Source organism: Pseudophryne corroboree, chromosome 2, assembly GCF_028390025.1.
Source record: "Pseudophryne corroboree isolate aPseCor3 chromosome 2, aPseCor3.hap2, whole genome shotgun sequence".
NCBI lineage: Eukaryota > Metazoa > Chordata > Amphibia > Anura > Myobatrachidae > Pseudophryne > Pseudophryne corroboree.
The window spans coordinates 609,964,927-609,988,380 of record NC_086445.1 but is presented as its reverse complement, the minus strand read 5'-3'; the positions used below and the strand labels follow the sequence as shown (position 1 = coordinate 609,988,380).

Here is a 23,454-nt window from a genome sequence, read left to right as displayed (position 1 = left end):
TTTTTCACAAAATCGCGGGACAGAAGCCCGCCGCTGAGGGGGCGGGGCTTCTTCCTCAGCACTCACCAGCGCCATTTTCTCTCCACAGCTCCGCTGAGAGGAAGCTCCCCAGGCTCTCCCCTGCAGAAGCACGATAGAAGAGGGTGAAAAGAGAGAGAGGGGGGGGGCACATAAATTTGGCGTAAAAACAATATATACTGCAGCTACTGGGTTAACACTACGTTACTGTGTGATTCCTGGGTCATATAGCGCTGGGGTGTGTGCTGGCATACTCTCTGTCGCTCCAAAGGGCCTTGTGGGGGAACTGTCTTCAAATAGAGCATCCCCTGTGTGTGTGGTGTGTCGGTATGTGTGTGTCGACATGTCTGAGGTAAAAGGCTCCCCTAAGGAGGAGATAGAGCAAATATGTGTGTGTGAGGGTGTCTCCGTCGACAACGCAGACACCTGTTGGATATGTGTAATTAAGTGCTAAGGTGAATTTATTGCACAAAAGATTAGAGAACAGACAGGTAATCTACCCATGTCTGTCCCTCTGTCGCAGAGACCTTCAGTGTCTCTCAATGCTCACTATCCAAAATAATAAACACTGATGTCGACACGGAGATTGACTCCAGTGTCGACTACGATAATGCACAGTTTCAGCCAAAATGGCAGGAAAGTATTCAATATATGATTATTGTAATAAAAGATGATTTGCATATCACTGATGACTCATCTGTCCCTGACACAAGGGTACACATGTTTAAGGGGAAGAAAGCTGAGGTAAATTTCCCTCTCATGAGGAAAAAGAGCGGGAATCTCCAGACGAGAGACTGCAGTGTCCCACAAAGAATTCTCAGGCAGTATCCTTTCCCCACTAGGGCCAGGATACGATGGGAATCTTCCCCTAGGGTGTCACGTTTGCCCAAAAGGTAACCTGTCGGAACAGCTATTCTCAGGGATCCTGCAGATAGCGTGCACATTCTGGTACACTACTCAGACCGGCGATTGTGTCGGCATGGGTTTATAGCACTGGGGCAGCCTGGACAGGTACCTTATCAGCAGAGATTGAGACCCTAGTATGTAGATATATATAGATATATGTATATATAGAGATATATATATTAAAAAGATGCTGCCTTAAGAGATTTATATATATATATATATATATATATATATATATATATAAAACATGCCCAAAGAGACATGAGTATACTGGGTCCTAGAGACAAAGCTATGTCGATTTCTGCTTGACGTGTCCTGTAGAATATGCAATGGACAGATGATGCCGACTTAAGAGGCATATGGAAGGCTGAGGATTGTGTGGAGAAGGGTTCTCGGACCTGGTCTCCACAGCTATAGCTGGTAATTCTGATGTTTGCCTTATATTCCTGCACAGCCTAGGAAAGCACGACATTATCAAATGCAGCCTTTAGAGCAAAGAAACAAGAAGGTCCGAGGGGCGTCCTTTCTTGCCAGAGGCGGGGGCAGAGGAAAGAAGCTGCACAACACAGCTAGGTCCCAGGAACAGAAGTCCTCCCCGGCCTCTACAAAAATCCACAGCATGTCGCTGGGGCTCCACAGGCGGAGCTAGGCCCGGTGGGGGCACGCCTAAGTAAGTTCAGCCACAAGTGGGTTCACTCCCTGTTAGATCCCTGGGCAATAGATATTGTGTCTCGGATGCAAGCTGGACTTTGAGAAGATGCCCCCTCACCGACGGCCCTGCCGGCTTCCCCCCACGAGAGGGGAACAGTGTTAGCTGCAATTCACAAATTGTATCTTCAGCAGGTGGTGGTCAAGGTTCCCCTCCTTCAACAAGGAAAGGGTTATTATTCGACCATGTTTGTAGTACCGAAACCGGACGGTTCGGTCAGACCCATATTGAATTTAAAATCCCTGAAAATATACCTGAAAAGGTTCCAGTTCAAGATGGAATCGCTCATAGCGGTCATCGCAAGCCTGGAAGGGTGTCTCTGGACATAAAGGATGCATACCTTCATGTCCCCATTTATCCACCGCATCAGGCGTACCTCAGATTTGTGGTACAGGATTGTCATTACCCATTCCAGACGTTACCGTTTGGTCTGTCCACGGCACCGAGAATATTTACCAAGGTAATGGCAGAAATGATGGTGTTTCTGCGAAAGCAAGGAGTCACAATTATCCCATACTTGGACGATCTCCTCATAAAGGCGAGGTCCAGAGAGCAGTTGCTGATCAGCGTAGCACACTCTCGGGAAGTGTTGCAACAGCACGGCTGGATTCTGAATATTCCAAAGTCGCAGCTGATTCCTACGACGCGTCTGCCCTTACTGGGCATGATTCTGGACACAGACCAGAAGAAGGTTTTTCTCCCGGCGGAGAAGGCTCAGGAGCTCGTGACTCTAGTCAGAGGCCTCTTAAAACCAAAACAGGTGTCAGTGCATCAATGCACGCGAGTCCTGGGAAGGATGGTGGCGTCATACGAAGCCATTCCCTTCGGCAGGTTCCATGCGAGGACCTTTCAGTGGGATCTGTTGGACAGGTGGTCCGGATCGCATCTTCAGATGCAGCGGCTGATCACCCTATCCCCCAGGGCCAGGGTGTCTCTTCTGTGGTGGCTGCAGAGTCCCCACCTTATCGAGGGTCGCAGGTTCGGCATTCAGGACTGGGTCCTGGTGACCACGGATGCAAGCCTCCGAGGGTGGGGGGCAGTCACGCAGGGAAGAAATTTCCAGGGTCTGTGGTCAAGTCAGGAGACTTGTCTGCAAATCAATATCCTGGAACTAAGGGCCATATACAGCGCCCTAAGTCAAGCGGAGCCTCTGCTTCGCAACCAACCGGTGCTGATTCAGGCAGACAACATCACCGCAGTGGCTCATGTAAACCGCCAAGGCGGCACAAGGAGCAGGGTGGCGATGGCGGAAGCCACCAGAATTCTTTGCGGGGCGGAGAATCACGTAAAAGCACTGTCAGCAGTGTTCATTCCGGGAGTGGACAACTGGGAAGCAGACTTCCTCCGCAGGCACAACCTCCACCCGGGAGAGTGGGGACTTCATCAAGAAGTGTTCACACAGATTACAAGTCGTTGGGAACTGCCACAGGTGGACATGATGGCATCCCGCCTCAACAAAAAGCTACAAATGTATTGCGCCAGGTCAAGAGACCCTCAGGCGATAGCTGTGGACGCACTAGTGACACCGTGGGTATTCCAGTCGGTTTATGTGTTTCCTCCTCTTCCTCTCATACCCAGGGTGCTGAGAATCGTAAGGAAAAGAGGAGTGAGAACAATACTCATTGTTCCGGATTGGCCAAGAAGGACTTGGTATCCGGAACTGCAAGAAATGCTCACAGAGGACCCATGGCCTCTGCCTCTCAGACAGGATCTGTTGCAACAGGGGCCCTGTCTGTTCCAAGACTTACCGCGGCTGCGTTTGACGGCATGGCGGTTGAACGCCGATCTTAGCAGAAAAAGGAATTCCGGATGAGGTTATTCCTACGCTAATAAAGGCTAGGAAGGACGTGACGGCTAAGCATTATCACCGTATATGGCGAAAATATGTTGCTTGGTGTGATGCCAGGAATGCCCCTACAGAGGAATTCCAGCTGGGCCGTTTCCTTCACTTCCTACAGTCGGGAGTGACTTTGGGCTTAAAATTGGGGTCCATTAAGGTCCAGATTTCAGCCCTATCCATTTTCTTTCAAAAGGAACTGGCTTCTCTTCCTGAAGTTCAGACGTTTGTAAAGGGAGTGCTGCATATTCAGCCCCTTTTGTGCCACCAGTGGCACCTTGGGATCTTAACGTGGTGTTGAGTTTCCTGAAATCACACTGGTTTGAGCCACTTAAAACCGTGGAGTTAAAATATCTCACGTGGAAGGTGGTCATGCTGTTAGCCTTAGCTTTGGCTAGGCGTGTGTCAGAATTGGCGGCTTTGTCACATAAAAGCCCCTATCTGGTTTTCCATATGGAGAGGGCAGAATTACGGACTCGTCCGCAATTTCTGCCAAAAGTGGTGTCATCTTTTCATTTGAACCAACCTATTGGGGTGCCTGCGGCTACTCGTGACTTGGAGGATGCCAAGTTACTAGAGGTAGTCAGGGCTTTGAAGGTTTATGTAGCCGGAACGGCTGGAGTCAGGAAAACTGAGTCGCTGTTTATCCTGTATGCATCCAACAAGCTGGGTGCTCCGGCTTCAAAGCAAACTATTGCTCGCTGGATCTGTAACACGATCCAGCAGGCTCATTCTGCGGCTGGATTGCCGCCTCCAAAATCAGTAAAAGCCCATTCCACAAGGAAGGTGGGCTCTTCTTGGGCGGCTTTCCGAGGGGTCTCGGCATTACAGCTTTGCCGAGCAGCTACTTGGTCGGGTTCAAACACTTTTGAAAAATTCTACAAGTTTGATACCCTGGCTGAGGAGGACCTTGTGTTTGCTCATTCGGTGCTGCAGAGTCATCCGCACTCTCCCGCCCGTTTGGGAGCTTTGGTATAATCCCCATGGTCCTTACGGAGTCCCCAGCATCCACTAGGATGTTAGAGAAAATAAGATTTTACTTACCGGTAAATCTATTTCTCGTAGTCCATAGTGGATGCTGGGCGCCCGTCCCAAGTGCGGACTTCTTCTGCAATGCTTGTATATAGTTATTGCTTACATAAGGGTTATGTTATGGTTGCATCAGGTTGGTCTGATGCTCTGTTGTTGTTCATACTGTTAACTGGGTAAGTTTATCACGAGTTATACGGTGTGATTGGTGTGGCTGGTATGAGTCTTACCCTGGATTCCAAAATCCTTTCCTTGTAATGTCAGCTCTTCTGGGCACAGTTTCCTTAACTGAGGTCTGGAGGAGGGGCATAGAGGGAGGAGCCAGTGCACACCAGTAGTCCTAATTCTTTCTTAGAGTGCCCTGTCTCCTGCGGAGCCCGTCTATTCCCCATGGTCCTTACGGAGTCCCCAGCATCCACTACGGACTACGAGAAATAGATTTACCGGTAAGTAAAATCTTATTTTTGTGTCATCTCTTCTAGGGGCAGGCTATTCCACCCAGGGTAATCCTATGCAGTGCGCCCAAGATGGCTGCCTCACCTGGTACCTTATGGAGGTGGAATCCACAACCCATGGAAGTTATTACCCAAAATGCCTGTACCAATACTGCATTATGCTTACTCTATGCGTTCTAGGTTTTCATTTTTATGTCTGTGTGGCTTGTGTATTTCTTGTATTAACCACTTAACTGACTATTTTTCCCCCAAAAAAAATGCTCCAAACTTGTCGGGTTTTTTTATGAGTGAATTAGGTGAAGAACATGAATTTAACCCTATCTAAAATGATTTTAGTTAAAAAAATAAACAAAATTGTTTAAAAAAAAAAAAATATCTTTCAAACATCGAAACATCGATCGGGAACATCATGACCATCGGAAACATTGCTGCTTTCATTTTGTAAGCTGTGATAGCCTCCAGGTACACATGGGGGGGCTTGAGGGCGTTAATTTACACTCCCCAGCGGCTGCTATTGTCTGCAGCCGCTGGACGGGGGGGTCCTACCATGCTGATCAATCAGCAGTGATCGGCAGCATGGCAATCAGTAGGCAAGAGTGCAGGGAGGCAGAGGAACCTTCCGGTCCCTCTGACAGCAGCAGCGGAGGGAAGTTTCCCTGCCGCTGCTAGCACTGTTTATCTGACTGGTCGCATCCTGTGCGACCAGGTCAGATAAAGCACTTGCAGGCATGGACGGATTTGATGCGACCATGCAAGGCAAGTGGTTAATCTTCTGTATTATGTGCATTGTTTTTATGTCTGTAAAGCGCCTTGAGTCCTGTTTGGAGAAAGAGCGCTACATAAATAAAATTATTATTATTATTAGATACTGTATGTGCCATGTTCACGGCAGGATAAAACAGCTTGGTATATTCCAGGAGATGTCAAGTCACCCAGTTTGTATGCAACAGATTACTTTAATGAAGTGTCATATATACATAAGATAGTTTGCCTGGGGAAGCTTATTAAGAAATACTTACTGGGGCAGTACGGATGGTGTAATGGTTAGCATTACTGCCTCACAGCCCTGAGGTCATGTGTTCGATTCCCATCATGGCTCTAACTGTGTGGAGTTTGTATATTCTCCCCGTACTTGCGTGGCTTTCCTCCCGGTACTCCGGTTTCCTCCCACAGTCCAAAAATATACTGGTAGGTACAAAATTAACCCTAGCGTGAATGTGTCTGTGTGTATATGTGATAGGGAATACAGATTGTAAGCTCCACTGGGGCAGGGACTGATGTGAATGGGCAAAAAATAATCTGTAAAGCGCTGCGGAAAATAACTGGTAATAAATAAATACTAAAGTTACACTTGTCTTGTAAAACAAATAGAGGCAACTACATTAAAAGTACTAATACATTTAAACTAAATGCAACCATCTGTTAGCTTCCCCTTTATAAATCTATTTATTTATTTTTCCTGCTGCGTACAGAATACTAATACTGTAATGTGAACAGACTGCATCAGTCACAAAATAAATACTAGGACTTCGTTATCAGTGTGTATTAAGCACCTCCAGTATGCCTCCTGACACATGATTATGCATCTGTGTTGTGGCAGAACTTGTGCAAAAATATGCCTTGGGGCCCCCCCTCTTCTGCCCCCACCCCAAGTTCTTATAATGCCACATGGCAGAGGGAGACAGGCAGAGGCAGTGGGTGACACCAGGGAGAGGGTAATGCCATGCTATGGATAGAGTGATGGAAGTGGGAGACATGAAAAGAGTGACAGTTGTGCCAGGGAGAGGGTGATGCCATGTAGAGGGGGACTGCAATAGGTGACAGGGAGAGGGTGATGTCATAGAGAGGGTGACGCCAGGTTGAGTGACAGTGTTATGTTAGGGAATGGGTGACAGTATTGGATGAACGGGAGAGGTTGACACCTGGGATGGGATGACAGCAGTAGGTGACACCAGGGAGAGTGTTACAGCTAGTGGAAGCTAAACATAATTTTCTTACCTGATATCCTCAGCGGCAAGGAGAGCCTCATGAAGGAATCCACAGTGGGAGCAAGTGAGAGAGGAGAGGGGATCCCTCCTCCCCAGCGGCAGACCGCACTCTGACAGGCAGCCACTGCCAGCTCAGTCTCAGGTAACTGCTGTATATTACTGAGGGACTGGCAGCCCGCGGTGCAGAGCAGGGACTGGCAGGCAGCATGCAGTATAATTAGTCAGTGTGACTCATTATAATGGTGTGGGTCCCTCCACTGCGGTGGACCCTGTGCAATGCACCAGCTGCACCACTGCTAGTTCCGCCTCTGGGTATGGATAAGTCACATTTAAGTTAATGACCTTTACTAAAGCTAGCTAAACACTATTTGATTTTTAGATCAAACTGGCAATTGGGCCGATTTTTTACCAAATTCCAGGGCCTGATATCGGCAGCATACACTAAGTGTAGGAGAATGAGATGATCATGATATACTGTAGGAAATATGGGCAGATTATTGAGAATGCTCCCACAATGCACAACATTGGGACTTTTTTGCTGATATCTTCTGTGAAGTCTTCAAATCAGATTATCGAAAGAATGCATTAGTGACCTTTTTATTTTTTTTACAGTTTTATCATCAAAACCAGTGAGGTCAGTGGCTGGGGAGGCACCTGCTAGTTATTTGAAGTGAAAAGGGGAGGGAGAAACCTGAGCAGACCTGTATCAATTAGGGTGTGAATCAATTGCTAAGAATATATTGTTCCACAGTATAATATAAGTACCATGGTTTTATCCAGTGGAATTCCACTGAGAAATGTCTCGGGTGGAGGTGCTTCCCTGAGAGTATGGTGAACGTATATACAAGAAGGGGCATAAGAAACTCTCTTTTGCTTGCTAAACGGTCTCATAGCCAACGATCTTCACAGCTATATCCCATCACGGCTTGGTTACACGCCGGGCGCTCCGGCTAGCGGCTCTCGGCGAGGGCGCTGACATCCGTCCAGGTGCTGTGCTGCAGACGTCAGGTTCTCTGTCTACCCGTACCGAGTGAGTGATATTGGCCGCTACAGTGAGGTCTAACACCCGGCTTGAGGAGATTACCATTATCACAGACGTCCAGTTTTCCGCTCACCTGTACCGAGTGACTGCTACTGGCCTCCGCAGTGAGGTCTAACACCCGGTTAAGGAGGTGGGTTTTTTGGAGATCTTCACACAGGTCAACAAGAACCATTTTTATCCGGAACTTAGCCGTGAAAAATATACGGCCTTTTCCAAACCAGCTTCAATCAGTTCAATTAACTGCATACCTATTTATGTGCACATTATTAACGGATCCTGCTTATCCATACTCACAGAAATCTGCACACGGGTAATTATACCTCAATATATACAAAAGTTCATTACTAAATAAAGCGTGATTATTTTTACGAGACATTTATTAATCACTGGGACGCCAGTGTACTTTCATTCATTTTTTAGTAATATAACAAAGATATCTTATCTCATTATATGCTATACTAATTGTGATTATAAATTAATTGTTGCCTAATACATGCTGCTTATTCTGTATGAAATGTATACCGCTTTTTAAATATTAGATAAAAAAATTTTTGTTATACCTTCACAGTTCTACTGAGTCAATTATTCTATATGACAGACTGCACACTATAGTTCAACCTGATACAGTGGTTATATAGCGCAGAGTATACTATATATATTTTTTCTTGTTCTCCAATTAATTGGCAACCTAGCTAGTTGTCTTACTCAGCTGCTATTGATGCACTTTATGTAATTAATTACTAATTGCTATCAGCGCCGGAAGAATAACAGATAAGGACAGGTGTCTTTTTCTGTTTATTCGTTTGTTTTCTTACTGTAGGAAATATGGGCAGATTATTGAGAATGCTCCCACAATGCACAACATTGGGACTTTTTTGCTGATATCTTCTGTGAAGTCTGCAAATCAGATTATCGAAAGAGTGCATTAGTGACCTTTTTATTTTTTTTACAGTTTTATCATCAAAACCAGTGAGGTCAGTGGCTGGGGAGGCGCCTGCTAGTTATTTGAAGTGAAAAGGGGAGGGAGAAACCTGAGCAGACCTGTATCAATTAGGGTGTGAATCAATTGCTAAGAATATATTGTTCCACAGTGTAATATAAGTACCATGGTTTTATCCAGTGGAATTCCACTGAGAAATGTCTCGGGTGGAGGTGCTTCCCTGAGAGTATGGTGAACGTATATACAAGAAGGGGCATAAGAAACTCTCTTTTTCTGGGGGCACTCTTATAGTTATAAAATGTAACTTTTATTACTGTACTTTAAAAACAATAAGAATCACATACAGATAGACAAACATCACATATAACATATAGTTGTAGATAATAGCAGAGATAAATTCTCTTGCTGTAATAAATGCTTTAAATAGACAATGTGTAGTTTACTAATAATTCATATATCAGTCCTTAATGTCAATATTGCTGATTAATAACATGCAATGTGAGGGTATGTCGTGCAGGATAAAGGTAAAGCTCCTTGCATGAGTGGAGGGGTAGTAACAGGCAACCTTGGATTTTGACACTAATTGGGGCAGCTGCTGCTCACTGTGTGCAGGTGCATTTATAGTGAGTGAGCGTGTCCCACAGTGTCACAGGGTTTGAAATGTGGATAATTTGGTGCTGTTGTAGTGTAACGACCTGAGTGCCCTGTTGTAATCAGCGCAGGGGACTCAGTAGATCATTTCCCACAATGAGAGAGCGCAGACGTGGAAGATGATAGAGTGTCAGAAAAGATATAGAATAAAGACACACGGGCTGCCCTCAGAGTGTTCTGCTTCCCTGCATATGCTACTGGTATTGCTGCAGGGTGAGCGATACTCTGACCTATTGTGTGTCTGGAAAGCAGAAAGGTCAACGGCAGTGTTCCATGCCCCGATGGCTGGCCGGTCCCGGGAGGCATTTGATATGCCGGCTGTTGGGATCCCGGCGCTCATGCTGACAGCCAGCATACCCACAACTATTTTCGCTCTTTGGGGGTCCACGACCCCCCTGGATGGAGAATAAATAGTGTAGCGCACCAATGTGCCCGCAAGGGGCTCTTTTGCGCTCGCCCTGCTGCTGGTATTCTGGCAGTCGGGATCCCAGCGCCGATATTCTGGGTGCCGGCATACCGTAGTAGACCCGTCCTTAGTATTTAATGGTATTGCAGGGTCTCTAACCATGCCCTGCAGCCAGGGGTTAAAGTGAGCCGGAACGGGGCGGAACTGCGTTCCGTCAGTTCCACTTGGAGACGGAACGCAGTTCCGCCTCCTCCGGCTCACCTAACCCGATATGTTGCCAGCGCTGCAGGGAGATGCCGGTCGCCCGCTGAGATGGTGTTACCAGTGGGCGCCCGGCTCTCTCTCCACAGCGGCAGCTGGAGGCAGGAGCTCCGTAATGAGCTCCGGCTTCTGACTCTCACTGTGCGCTATGGGAGAGACGTCATGATGCCTCTCTCATAGTGCTGAAGAGCGGGCACCCAGAGGACTGCAGCGGCTGGACACGGAGCGGGGCTCGGTGAGTATGGTGTATTTTGTTTGTTTTTTTCTCTTTTGTATAGCGGCATCTACTGGGGGCAAACTACTGGTTGGCATTATTACTGAGGGCCATCTACTGGGGGCAAACTACTGGGAGGCATTACTACTGGGGGACATTACTACTAAGGGCATCTGCTGGGGGGCATTATTACTGGGGCAAACTACTGTGGGGCATCTATTGGGGGCAAACTACTGGGGGCAAGCTACAAGAGGGCAAACTACAGGAGGGCATTACTACTGGGGGCGTAACTACAGGGGCATTACTACTGGGCAATACTACTTGGGGGCTAAACTACTGGGGGAATTACTACTTGGGGGCATTACTACTGGGGGCATGACTACAGGGGCTAAACTACAAGTGGGCATTACAACTGGGGGCATTACTACTGGTGGCTAAACTACAAGGGGCAAACTACTAGGGCTAAACTACTGAGGGCATTACCACTGGGAGGCTAAACTACTGGGGTCATAACTGCATGGGGCATTTCCACTGGGGCATAACTACTGGGGCTAAATGGCTGAGGGCATTACTACAGGCAACATTACTACTGGGGGCAATACTACACAGGGGCATTACTACTGCAGGCACTACTAATAAGGGCATTGTAAAGGGGGCACTTCATAAGGGGCATCACTCCTGGGGACATAAAGGGCACTACTATTGCAGGCATTGCTTAAGATGCACCACTACTATGTGCTCTATATAAGGGGCACTACCACTGTGGCCACTACCAGTACAGTGGACATTGCATAAGGAGCACTACTACTGTGGCCATTGTATAAGGGGCGCTACTGCTGTGGGCATTATATGTATTATGGGATGCTACTACTTGGGCATTATTACTATTGTGTGACCACGCCCCTTTCTTTTTTAGACCATGCCCCTTTTTTACGGCGCGCGCAATACCTTTATTCGATGGGCGCCGTGGGGAGGGGGGTGAGTTCCACCACCTCTCTAGGACCACTTTAAGCACTGCCTGCAGCACTTCTCACAACGCCCTGAAAGCAAGGAGGTACCTGTTCGGAGTATGAGTATCGCAGCGGTGAATATGATCTGTTCAGTCCGGCTGTACTGGTGGTGTGGTGTCCTACTAGTGCACTCACGTGCACCAGCTTCTCAGAGAGCTGTTTCGCAGTACTGCTTCGTTTGGAGTCATTATTATTCTTTACCGGCTGTATACACTATCTGTGAACTGTGTTACCTACTGTAGCAATAGGAATTATCTGAGACCTTGAAAATATGGTACTAGTTTTGAAAAATAATTATTTCGCTCAGGCTTTCTGAATTATCAGTGAACTACACATTGTCTATTTGAAGCATTTATTACAGCAAGAGAATTTATTATCTCTGCTATTATCTACAACTGTATGTTATATGTGATGTTTGTCTATCTGTATGTGATTACAATACTTATTGTTTTTAAAGAACAGTAATAAAAGTTTAATTTTATAACTATAAGAGTGCCCCCAGAAAAAGAGAGTTTCTTCTGCCCCTTCTTGTACAGAGGCACTGGCCAGGGCCGTAACTAGGTGTGTGCGGAAGGGGCACCGCACATAGCGCTGCAAGATAGGGGGAGCTGTTGGTAGCACTTGTAAATTATCTATTTTAATTCCTTTTCACTTGCAGCTTTCTCCCTTTGTGAAACCCAGCATCTCCTGTCCGCCCCTGTCTCCTACCCTGACCCATTCTGTCTCTAATACCAATACAACATTCATGAACTCAACTTGAGATTTCTTTGTTAGTCAGTCACACTGTCCTTTATTACATTTCAAGATGCTGACGTATCCGGGATTCAAACCCATTGCCTGTGGCATTGCAGTCAGACAATCTATTAATTGAGCTGTTGGCCCTGGCATAGAAAGCTAGCGAATTTTAAGCTAGAGAATTCTAACTATTTGAAGCTTACCTTGTACTTTGTTAAAAATATTCAGCATTGCAGCTGAGCAGATCTATGTAGTGTGTGGCTGCAAGGGATTGGATGTGTGGCTGCACACTACATAGATCTGCTCAATTGCAATGCTGATTATTTTTTTATACAAAGCACCAGTAGCTTCATAGTTTTAATGTAGGATCAAATAGCTCAATGAGTAGGGTGTGTGATTAGAATTCAACAGGTTATAGGTTTGAATCCTGGGTATGGCAGTATATTCAATACTGCCATACCCAGGATTTAATAAAGGGTATTGTAACTGAATAACAACGATCTCTCAAGTTAAGTGCATGAATGTGGTATAAAGAGGATTCTTGTTAAATGTGTGTGTAATATATTACTGTATATATAATGTGGGAATGGGCATCATAACAAGGGATTTCTCTTTGTATCAATCTTGTCATGCCCCTTCCCCATGAGGCATGTACCTTATGCCCCTATTGGGCATACTGTGCAGCGGACTATAAATTGGTATTATTTTGTGGCCACGCCCCTTCCCCATGAAGCCACACTCCTATATTTTGCCTTATTCAAAATATGAATGGGGGGGGGCGCGCCGATGATATTTCTTGCACACAGCGCTAAAATGTGTAGTTCTGGCACTGGCTAGTATCAGGGTCAGACATACACACACTTAAATATGATGTGGTGATTTTTTAACTATAAAAATTATTAGAATAATACAAATATTATATTAATTATACAAAGATGATATTTATAAGTTCTAAATATCTTCTTTGTATTATTCTAAAAAAAAATGTATAGTCTAAACCAGGGGAGGCTACAGCGCTAACCACACATTGCAGTGGGGAGCTTGTCGGCACATAGAAACATACATTAAATGTTTATGTCACATATATGTGCTGGTTGCCTTACCCGGGATCAGCAGCACTGCTGTGTTTCACTGACATGCCGTAGAATGCACAGATCCCCCGACTTCCATTGGCTAAAGAAGGTGGACGAGCTGAGTGATGTGTCCCGTGCTGCACCATGTCAGTGAAACACTGCGGCGTTGCTGATTCCCGGGTAAAGCAGCCAGCACATATATAATATACAACATTGCATGTATGTTTATATGTGCTAAACTCCCTCCCTCCCTCCTTGCAATGTGTGGGTCGCGCTGCAGACACCTTTGGTGAAAACTCTGGAGTATAACAGGTAAGGCTCTGTCTACCCTTGCCGCATGTCATTGGTCGAAACCCTGAACGCATCACGCTGCCACACTATACAATAAATCAGGCCTATCACACGATTATTGCCAAATCAGCCAAATAATTATATATTGTGTACCTAGCTCGTTCCGCCTTGGTAAGCATAAGGTGACATAAGCACAACGTGCGACCAAATGGAAACGTAAGGCTCTTTTGTGCAAAACAAAAGTAAAAAAAATGCTTATTTTAAACACAAAAATGTCATGCAGAAATAACTATTTCAGTCCTTTTAGTGTTCACCTTCCCTTTATGATCGAATATCATTTTATTAAACTTGACAGGCTTCTGGAAATATATTTATATAGTTGCTACTTGTTTCATTTTGCAAAGGAGACAGGTGTTCACAGATTTTTTTCTTGACTCTTTAGACATTGGTCTCAAATGCTATACACCGAGATTACACAATGTTTTGGTCAGAATTTGGCTTACTTAGCCAGGCAGTGCTCTAGTGTAAATTCAGCTAAATAGTTGCAGTCAACACCATGTTTACAAGAAAGACAAACACAAAAAAAGTAGGATTTTGCTAAAGCTATAATAAACAAACTGCAATTATCGCCAAAAAATAAACATTTCAGTAGAAGAAACACACTCTTAGATGGTAAACTGATTATTATGTGTTTATTCATCTGCTTGCCCTACCCTAAACAGACTTTGTCATCTGCTATCTGCAGTTGGGATGGGATATCATGAATCATCTGGTAAGGCAATGACTGTTAACTCCTTGGCCTTCTACAACAACATGTGAGATCTTGGACACGCCTCCTTTAGTCCTCATTGCAATGTCCAGTTTGCAATCTTATACAACGTTTGTTTGTTTTGTTTTTTTTGTTTTTTTTTTACTCATTATACAACACAAGGGAACAGTTACATTTAACAGTTTGCATAGTTTGGAGCACAGAAGGGAAAGGGGGGACATGATAGAAACTTTCAAATATATCAAGGGTTTTACAAAGTAGAGGAGGGAGACATTCTTCATAGGAAGAGAAGTATTAGAACACAAGGGCATGGACTGAGACTGGAGGGAGGGAGGTTCAGGGGCAATTTGATAAAGAATACTTGACAGAAAGAATAGTGTATAAGTGAAAAAGCCTCCTATCAGAGGTGGTAGGGGCTAAGACAGAGCAATTTAAACATGCATGGTATAGAAATAAGGATATCCTTACAAAGAAATAAGGATCAACTAAGGTTTGAGGTAACAATATGATTAAAAAAAGGGGCAGACTAGATGGGCCAAGTGGTTCTTATCTGCCATCAAATTCTATGTTTCTATGATTAACAGCACAACAATATTTTCACCAGTGATCTAACAAAAGTTATAGAAACTGAATATTTACATTAGGTAGCTGTGTGAAAAGGTAAAAGGGAGAGCTTTGCATACTCCTTTGAAAATTCAATCATTCAAGTCAAATTCGTTTTGTTTTTTTAAAGAGCAAATTAAATCTGAAACTAGTAGATTAAATTTTTTATTTATGATCATTTAAACATTATTATAAAGGAGTATAAAAGGTAACTAATTGGAGAAAAGTATATGGAAGGTGTATGAGGAGTTAATGTCCAGAACAGTCAACAAACGGATGAGAAGGCAGACTGTGTCTGGAAAGGGTGGAGATTTCCTTGTGTGTTAAACACACACATTCACACTTTACATTGCACTATGACACGGTTCCTAATGTCTTGCACTCTCTCACGTACCCATACTGTACTTACATCTGTCTTCACCCACACTAATAAGGAAGCTTTCCGTTTCTTACACTTTACTTGCTTTATCTCATGACTATCCAGCTCCACACTTCTGTACGTTGCAAAATGTGATTCATGGACATTGCGGACAGCTACAGACCAGCTGGTTGAGGTGAGATGAACAGTATGTCTAACCTTATTTTATACTACTGTTATAAAAAGGATCATATACAACTGTGTTCTTATTTAGATAAATGTTATGTTCCTTAAGGTGTCAGCTTATATACTTCCTACAGTGCAGTATTCTTTCATTCTATAGTATTGTGTCCTTTGTCCATTTCTCTAACAATGTTATATTTTAGAGTTTTAGTTTTGTTTAGACTACTCGTTGCATGTGTTTTAAGTTTATCTCATTCAGTTATATTTATGCCTCTGTTTCCTGTTGTTTGAATATTGTTCTTAAACTAAAACACATATTTGACTGCATTTGTTTTCCCAATTTTTTGACAGTCATTTCCAATATATCATTAACTGGTTTTGGTCTGTCTTTTTGTGACTTGAGTTGTAGTCTGTGCAGATTTGTGGCTATTTCTGGCTGGTCTCAGATGTCTATATTTTTAGCTCTGAGTTGTTGGTTGGAAGACGATGCAGGGAATGTGTCTGTATGTTTCCAGCTTTGTTGAAAGCTCCTGTTCTTATCCGGAGTATATACTGTACTGTATGTAACATACTGAACATTAGATTTCTCCTTTAGCCTTATGCAAATTTCCAATATACTGCCTATTCATAATTCATTCTATCTCACTTTCAGTTTTCTATACCTGTGGGCATACATAATAAGCCTTGGATTTTACCCCGCAGCTAATTGTAAGCACTGACTGATTCTATTGGCTACCGGTACCATGCGCTTTAAGCCCCAGAGGATGCACTTTTCCACGCAGACTGAGGCGCTGCAAAGAAAAGTCCACTTTAAAAGAACACTCTCTGGAATTTAATGTGCAGGGAAACCCACAGATTCTGTATTTTACACAGAATCTTGTTACCCCGTGGGAAAAATACAGAATACTTGAATAACTTTTCTCCGCACCGCAAACTCCATTGGATATGCCCTCTACAGTTCATATTATTCCAACTGTCCCTGATTCCCTTCTTGTTTTTCTCAAATACTTATTTCCACTTTTACTCTTATTGAACATCTCACCACAAAGTTATATATCATCTCTCTAATATGTGTTCCTCTTTTTTTCTTATTCCATGCAGTGCAACTGCCACCAGCTGTATTACAGGCCACATGGTAAGATTTTTTGGCAATCCATGACTCATTTGATGTTACTATGACACCTGTCACTCACCCTGCACCTGCTCATGGACCCACCAGAAGGGTGACTGCATCTGACCGCCTAGAAGCCGATAAAGCAAAATATGTGAAATCTCCACAGGTGATACATCGCAGACAAAACCCAGTCATTAATGCTAACTTTACACCATCTTTATCAAGGAAATTGAGCACATCACCTTGTAGTTCCCATTCACAAACTGAACACTTGTTTACAAGACACTTTGACCATGTTACGCATCACAATGATGAGACAGATTACTGTTCTTATCAAAGTCATGCTGCCATATCCAGCCCTTTTTCACCAAATCAAAGATCTGAACCAAAAACTGCCTTCTCCCCTCGCAGTAGCCTGTCCCCTGGTATGCTAAGAAGGAAACCAAATCTTAGTCAAAGTGAAATGAAGAAAGGCCAGTCACTGACTCCTAACAACAAGTATCCAAAATCACAGGGTTTCCTGACATGTCAACATGGAAGTGACCCTCCACCAGCCACTGGAAACCCAACAACAAATCCACACTGTTTACGGCGGTTGAGTGGTAGAAGACTTAACCGACCTGATTCTCTTATTATTTATAGACAAAGACGAGATGTGGCATTAACTAGCAAGGAAAACAATAATGAGGCAGGACTGGTGATTCGTCTTCTACAAGGGACACCACTATTGAGAAGAAGTGCACGGTTTTCTCAGGATGCTCCTCAGGCCTGCAATCAAGAGGTACCAGTTTCACCTAGGTTACAGCAAAGAAAAGAGGTGACCGGTATGTGCCAGACAACTGGCTACAGTTCCTCTAACAAGGAAGAAGTTTCATTCAATGAGCAGTTGACTCTTTCTTCCTCTGATGTACAACATTTTTTTGAAAGCTGTGGACTTGAGGGCAGTTTGTTAAACTTACTTAAGAACTACCAAAGGGGCGAGGACACACCTATGGGTAGCCTGGAATCTATGGACAGAGTAAGTTGTGGTATCACTGTTGCTGGAGAAGAGAAAGAGGAAAAGGATCCAGTGTCTATAATTGAGCGGAATGCCCGTGTTATAAAGTGGATCTACAGCTGTCATCGAGCACGAACCATTAGTGGGCACGGAGACAAGCAGGTGTCACGGGAATCTACTGTATGACGAATTTCATATTGCAATTCAACTCACAAGTCATGGAAAGTTTATGCAGGTCTTCACTGTCATACAAAGAAACTGATTACATTTCTACATCATACTGATTTTTCCATCACGTGTTTTCTACTTTAAAATAACTGTAAAATCTGCAATTAAATTCATAGTTGAAGGCTATAAAGTTTATATTATATACTATTGCATGCCTTTTTATATTACGGTCTTTTTAACAGTGTCCTAGTGTATAGTCAGATTAATGTGCTTAAAATGGAACATGTGGCTAAATCAAAAATATCCTTCATTATATACAGTACATACGGTTATTGTGAAAATTTAGAAATGGCAATATGGAAAAAAGTGACTGAATAGCCACGGCTCACTGATGTTTAATGGAATTTCAGAGTTTGGTATTTGAAATGCCTTTTTAACAGTTTTGTAGTGTATATTACAAATACATAGTAATGATGCACAACTACCCCCTTCCTCTGTGTTCCCCACCTCATCTTTGCCTGTTTTCCAATGCCCTGGGTTTCTACACCCGTCCCTAATGTATTTTTTTACCACAACATCTCTGTTCTGCTGAATCCTTTTCCTTATTTCGGCTCCTGCCTATGGGGGTGATTCAGATCTGATCGCTGCTGTGCATTTTCGCACCGCGAGCAATCAGCGATAGACTGTGCAGCACTGCAATGCATACACGCATCGCCAACAATAGGCATCGCCGACCAGCAACAGGATGGTGCAAAAATTCTGATTGCACGGGCATTCGCAAGGTGATTGACAGGGAGAGGCCATTTGTGGATAGTAACTGACCGTTTACTGGCAGTGTATGGAAAAACGCAGGCATTCTCAAGCGTTTTCAGGGAGTATGTGTGACGTCAGCTCCAGCCCCGATCAGCCTGTTCTTATCGTACTGTAGGAGTAAGTCCTGGGCTGTGCATAGACTTTACACACCGGATTTTTGCAGCTCGGTGTACACACTTGTCCGGGCGAATTTACACTCCCCTTGGACGGCGACTATCTGAACACAGGACAGCAAAGTTAGCAGCCCAGCGATCAGGTCTGAATTAGCCCCAATGTCCCCTAGACCCTGCTCCTCTTTTATTTTTTTAAATAATCATTTTATTCATATAATTATATTACAGGCAATTCTTTGTAGCATCTGTCAATATATCACTTTCTCATTCTTGGCCATAGCAATTTTGATTTGCCTAGCTAGTTCAGGTGAAAAACAGGTGACATGACTCCTTGGTGGCATAGTCCCAAGGATTTTTTGGTGATTGAAACCTGTCCCTAACCTTGCTGTCATAGTACTGTGTGTTTTGGATTCCAGCTCAAATTTCTTCTTTAAGGTAGGGTATAATTTCATCTCTTCTTGTTGAGGTTTCTCGGGCAACAGGCCCAAGTCACTTTACAATTTTTCCCCCCATTATATGTATGTATATATATATATATATATATATATATATATAACCAAAATAAATAAGAGGAGATAGTCTAGAAGAAACCATTACTAACGTATGAATAGTGAATCGTAGGAGCATAATTATTTTACTTGCCTATGGACTAGCGGAAATTTTCAGCTCTGCCTATGTCACAGAATTACTGGAGAATCTGTTTATAATACCTTGGGGTCAGGTAATTTTGTTACACAGTTACTTGGGGAACCATCTGTAGCCATTGTTCTCCCTAGGGTGTAGTCTTTAGTCGCTTTTGCTTCTTAGGTCTGCTAGTTTACTGGTGAGGAAACTCCACCTGAAAGGTGTCTCCTCTGCTTGTTGAGCTTCATGTTGCTCTGGTGGGGGCTCAGACAGCACACCTCTTGCCTCGGAGTGCTCAGCAGAGCTCTGATGCCATCTAGTAGAGAACACATCCCAAAGAGCTGAGGGACTTTTCTGTGGAAGGTTGTCTGGAGGGTGTGAAGAGGGAGATCTGCAGAAAAGCAGCGATCATTAGTCCTACACTGACCAAAAACTGCTCATCTTATTCTTTCTTGGATTCATTCATACTTACTGTTCTGCTGCTTGCTCTGGTCTATGCTCAATGTTTTCATCTGTTCTATGTTCCTCTTCTTTAGTGAATAGTGAAGTAACACTTCTCCAACCAAAAGCTCCTTGAACCTGTGGACATTAGAATGCTGCACGTAAACATACATTACTTAGAAATACTGCATCATTGGAACTCAAATCATGCAGACACACAAATATCCAAATATGAGAACACTGCTTTGCAACTTACACGTCAGGTAAATATTATACAGTGTATATGAAGTCTGAGGTTGCGTCCAGTGGGATATTTGTGCAGTCATTAACCCCACTGTGTGTCAGGAGTAAACATACATCTTATTGGACGTTACGTTATCTGCCAGCATTGGTCCCTTCACCTGAAGTTTATGCCCGACATGCTGTCAGGACACTGGGGCATTGCAACAGGACCACAGGCTACTGGGCTCACTCTTTGCAGGTAATGAGGTATAGATAATATGTGTGTGCGTGCGTGCGTGACAGTTGACATACAATGAGTTAGTGCTAGCAGCCATTACCCACACGCTGGCAAGGTGTCAGTCTCAGACTGAGCTGATAATGTTTGATCGGGATTTCTGGTCATGTTGAACCCATAAAAGAAGCAATTTAGAGACAGTGTGATTATAAATGCCTAAACTAGGCCATTCATATTACTGAGCGGGCAGCAAAACCGTCTCACCTAAGTTATTGTCACGCAAGTGGTGTGCATCCAGTATACTCTACATATATGATAATAGAAGGTTGTACATCTGTGGTTCAGTCTGAGGGATATACAGCTGCCTGTGGTAGTCATGGTTTCCTGTGCTTGCTCTGAGAATCTACATGATGCAGCCTATGTTTTGTCCTATTAAACCTGCATCCCCTGCCCCCCCCCCCCCCCCCCCCGCATTACCGAATGCATCATCAGCCACCACATCCTTAAATAAAAAATAGCTGATTGACAGTGGCAAGCATATGACAGGGACAGTGACTGTCAGTGATCTGACATCTGCAGTGATGCAGAACGTGACATCCTTACAAAGAATTAAGGTTCAAAAAGGGTTGAGATTACCTAAAGGATAAAAAGTAAAAGGGGCAGACTAGATGGGCCAAGTGGTTCTTATCTGCCGTCAAATTCTATGTTTATATATATATATATATATATATATATATATATACACATACATTTTATAAATTTTAGACTTTTAAATATAATTGGAACCCCCCTTTTTTTCTTTTTTTGAACCCTTTTCTTCCATATTGTCCCACTTTTGGTATCTCATGCTATGTATAGGTCTGTATAAACTCATTTTGCTTTCAAAAAGAATAGCAAATCATCACCACAAGAGTGAGTGCAATTTTTTCATTTATCTCCATGTGGAGGGGTGAGTATTGCTTAGCAATTATTAGTGACTTGTGCATAACAATGACATTAATACTGCAGCTGGATTGAGTGTTCCCTTCTTTCTTTTCTGGATATCATATTATACATATGGAAAATAAAAAGATAGATGCTAAACAAGATGTTTGTTCATACACACAGGGATACGTTTCAGGCCTTTTAGCGTTATATCACCCATATTTGCTTTGCAAACGGAAATCTAGTTTAACATTAAGTCTTTTCACCTTATTGCTGCTATCCATTTCTTCTTATTGGGTGCAAAGTACATTACTATAGGTAGAATATAAAACTACAGCTATTTATGCAAAACTAGGTGAACCTGCATTCTTGAAAAATCAATATTCTGATTTTAAATGAGACACAAAATGAAACACTTAGGGGGAATTAAATTGGGTGTAAGGTTTAGCGAGTTAAAAAACTTCAAGTACCTCAAGCCCAGTTTTGGATTGCCGAGGGTATGCACGCTCAAGATACCCACCCTTTCCAATTTAAAAAAATGGTTCCATAGCGCAAGAAAAAAAAAATCATACTCATCTGTCCGGTGGTCTGCGCGGCTCCCAGTGGTCTCCCCTCCATCTTTACACTGAATGGGTGGAGGGTCCACACACACACACACACACATTACACACATTCATAGACACTCACATACTCACTGCTGCTGTAGGAATCTGGATCCCAGCGCTGGAGGAGAAGACATTGGCTCAAAAGCTGAGTAATTACTGACTAATTAAGCTAATTGGAAACATCCAATTGCTTAAATTAGTTGTAAGGGGTGGGGGGTGGTGTCAGAGCAAGTCCCAGTGAGTTTCCTAAAATTAATGATTTTAGGAAAAACCAGACTTGCTCTGGTGGTGCGTGAAAAAAGACATGATTTCTGTGGAAATCGCTGTGTCTCATTATCAGTTCTGCAAATGAATAGCAAAACCCCATGGCTGTGTGAAAAACACAGTCCCGCAGGTTTTTTAAAATTTCCTGCTGTCAATTGAATTCCCCCTTGTCTTGTTACAACTATGTGTATGAGGCTTGTATCCTAAGGATAAGGATTCTGAAAATAAATCTGGGACACAAAATAAATGATTTGCTACACTCAGCACAGCAATGCATACACTTTTTAACTCAAATATAAAAAAAATAATATGAAGTTAGTTTGGTTCAGGTTGTGAGTTCTATACGGTGATCTTAAACTTTAAAATAGCATGCAATTTGTGGGAGATTTTACTTAAACATTCTGTCAGTACCCATGTAATTCAATTAAAAATGTTAAGACCCAAGACTCACTGCAATGTCGATTGTTAAATATGCAATGCGCATCTTGGGCCTGATTCAGATATGGTTGGAGTGTGCATCGCTGCTGCTTCTCAGATGGTAATGCAGCAAGAAGTATCTCTTATAAGTAGACTCCTCTTGCATGCATTTGCAATCCAGTTCTGCATCCGAGTGTGCAGCATCGGATCACTTGTGACACAATCGGCTGGCTGAGTGATCCATGAGGTCAGGCAAGCCGGCTACCGCAGCTCCTTCCAGGAGGACAGGAGATCCCCATTGAAAGATGAAGATCCTGGCCTTGTTACCCCCACAAAATGGAGGCTACACACCTCTGTTTTGTGAAATGGCTGCCGTCGCAGCCCCCCTCCGCGCCCCCATACAGCTGCAGACTGTCAGTCTCTTGATGTCTGTGTTAGGCGCCGGGGTCCGCTCGTCGGTGCGGCCCGGCGCCTAGCAACCAGGGACGCCGTGCGCGTTCAGCCGCCGGCTCCCTGGCAACGCTAGACGCCGGGCGCACAGAGCCGCTCTGACCTTAGCAACAGGGACGCCACGTTCAGCCGCGTTCCCCGTTGCTGGGTCTGTCCTAAATTACCTGATTATGTGCTGGCCGTGCAGCATGCAAGCTGCACGGCATTTCCATTGATTACCCTGTCTGGATCTTGATTGGAGGGTTCCTGAATAAAGGCACCCTCAGGACTTCTTACAGACGCCGGTGATAGCTTCCTGTTTGCCTGTGTCTGCTACAGAGAGTTTCCAGTCCTGCTCAATCCGGTTGTTCCTGTCCTCAGAGATCCTGTACTCGGAAGTTTGCCATCTATTCCTGGAGTCTGACCGAGCACCTTTAACATCCTGTGGTGTTCGTGAGTCGCGGCTCAGCCGTGTGTTGCGGCTTGTCCGCTTACTGTTTATTATTTAGTTAATTTGTGTTCTGGAGCTTTTGCGGAGGATTCCGCTCCCACAGATCCACTCTGGTATCCAGCGGTGCTGGATAGGAGTAACGGATCAGTGGTTCTTTGG

At 43.9% G+C, this 23,454-nt stretch overlaps 2 protein-coding genes across 2 annotated transcripts in view; one reads left to right on the top strand and one right to left on the bottom strand.

The window, feature by feature from the left end:
- Window positions 1-15,083: 15,083 nt before the first annotated feature.
- FAM110D (family with sequence similarity 110 member D) lies at window positions 15,084-17,914 on the top strand. Its single transcript, XM_063954753.1, has 2 exons — window positions 15,084-15,491; window positions 16,580-17,914. The coding sequence occupies exon 2, from the start codon at window positions 16,654-16,656 to the stop codon at window positions 17,773-17,775; it is 1,122 nt and encodes a 373-aa protein (XP_063810823.1). The 5' UTR covers window positions 15,084-15,491; window positions 16,580-16,653; the 3' UTR covers window positions 17,776-17,914.
- A 1,224-nt stretch (window positions 17,915-19,138) lies between these two features.
- Window positions 19,139-23,454, bottom strand: part of C2H1orf232 (chromosome 2 C1orf232 homolog) — a 33,408-nt gene continuing 29,092 nt past the window's right edge. Inside the window, exons 3-4 of the mRNA XM_063954754.1 lie at window positions 19,780-19,886; window positions 19,139-19,698 (exon numbers count right to left, since the gene is read on the bottom strand). Of these exons, the coding sequence (XP_063810824.1) occupies window positions 19,470-19,698; window positions 19,780-19,886 (336 nt within the window). The 3' untranslated portion in view covers window positions 19,139-19,469. The remainder of the gene's footprint in view (window positions 19,699-19,779; window positions 19,887-23,454) is intronic.

Bases quoted from the DNA above. Each gene is read 5' to 3' on its own strand.
- FAM110D (XM_063954753.1), top strand. From the start codon at position 16,654: ATGACACCTGTCACTCACCCTGCACCTGCTCATGGACCCACCAGAAGG.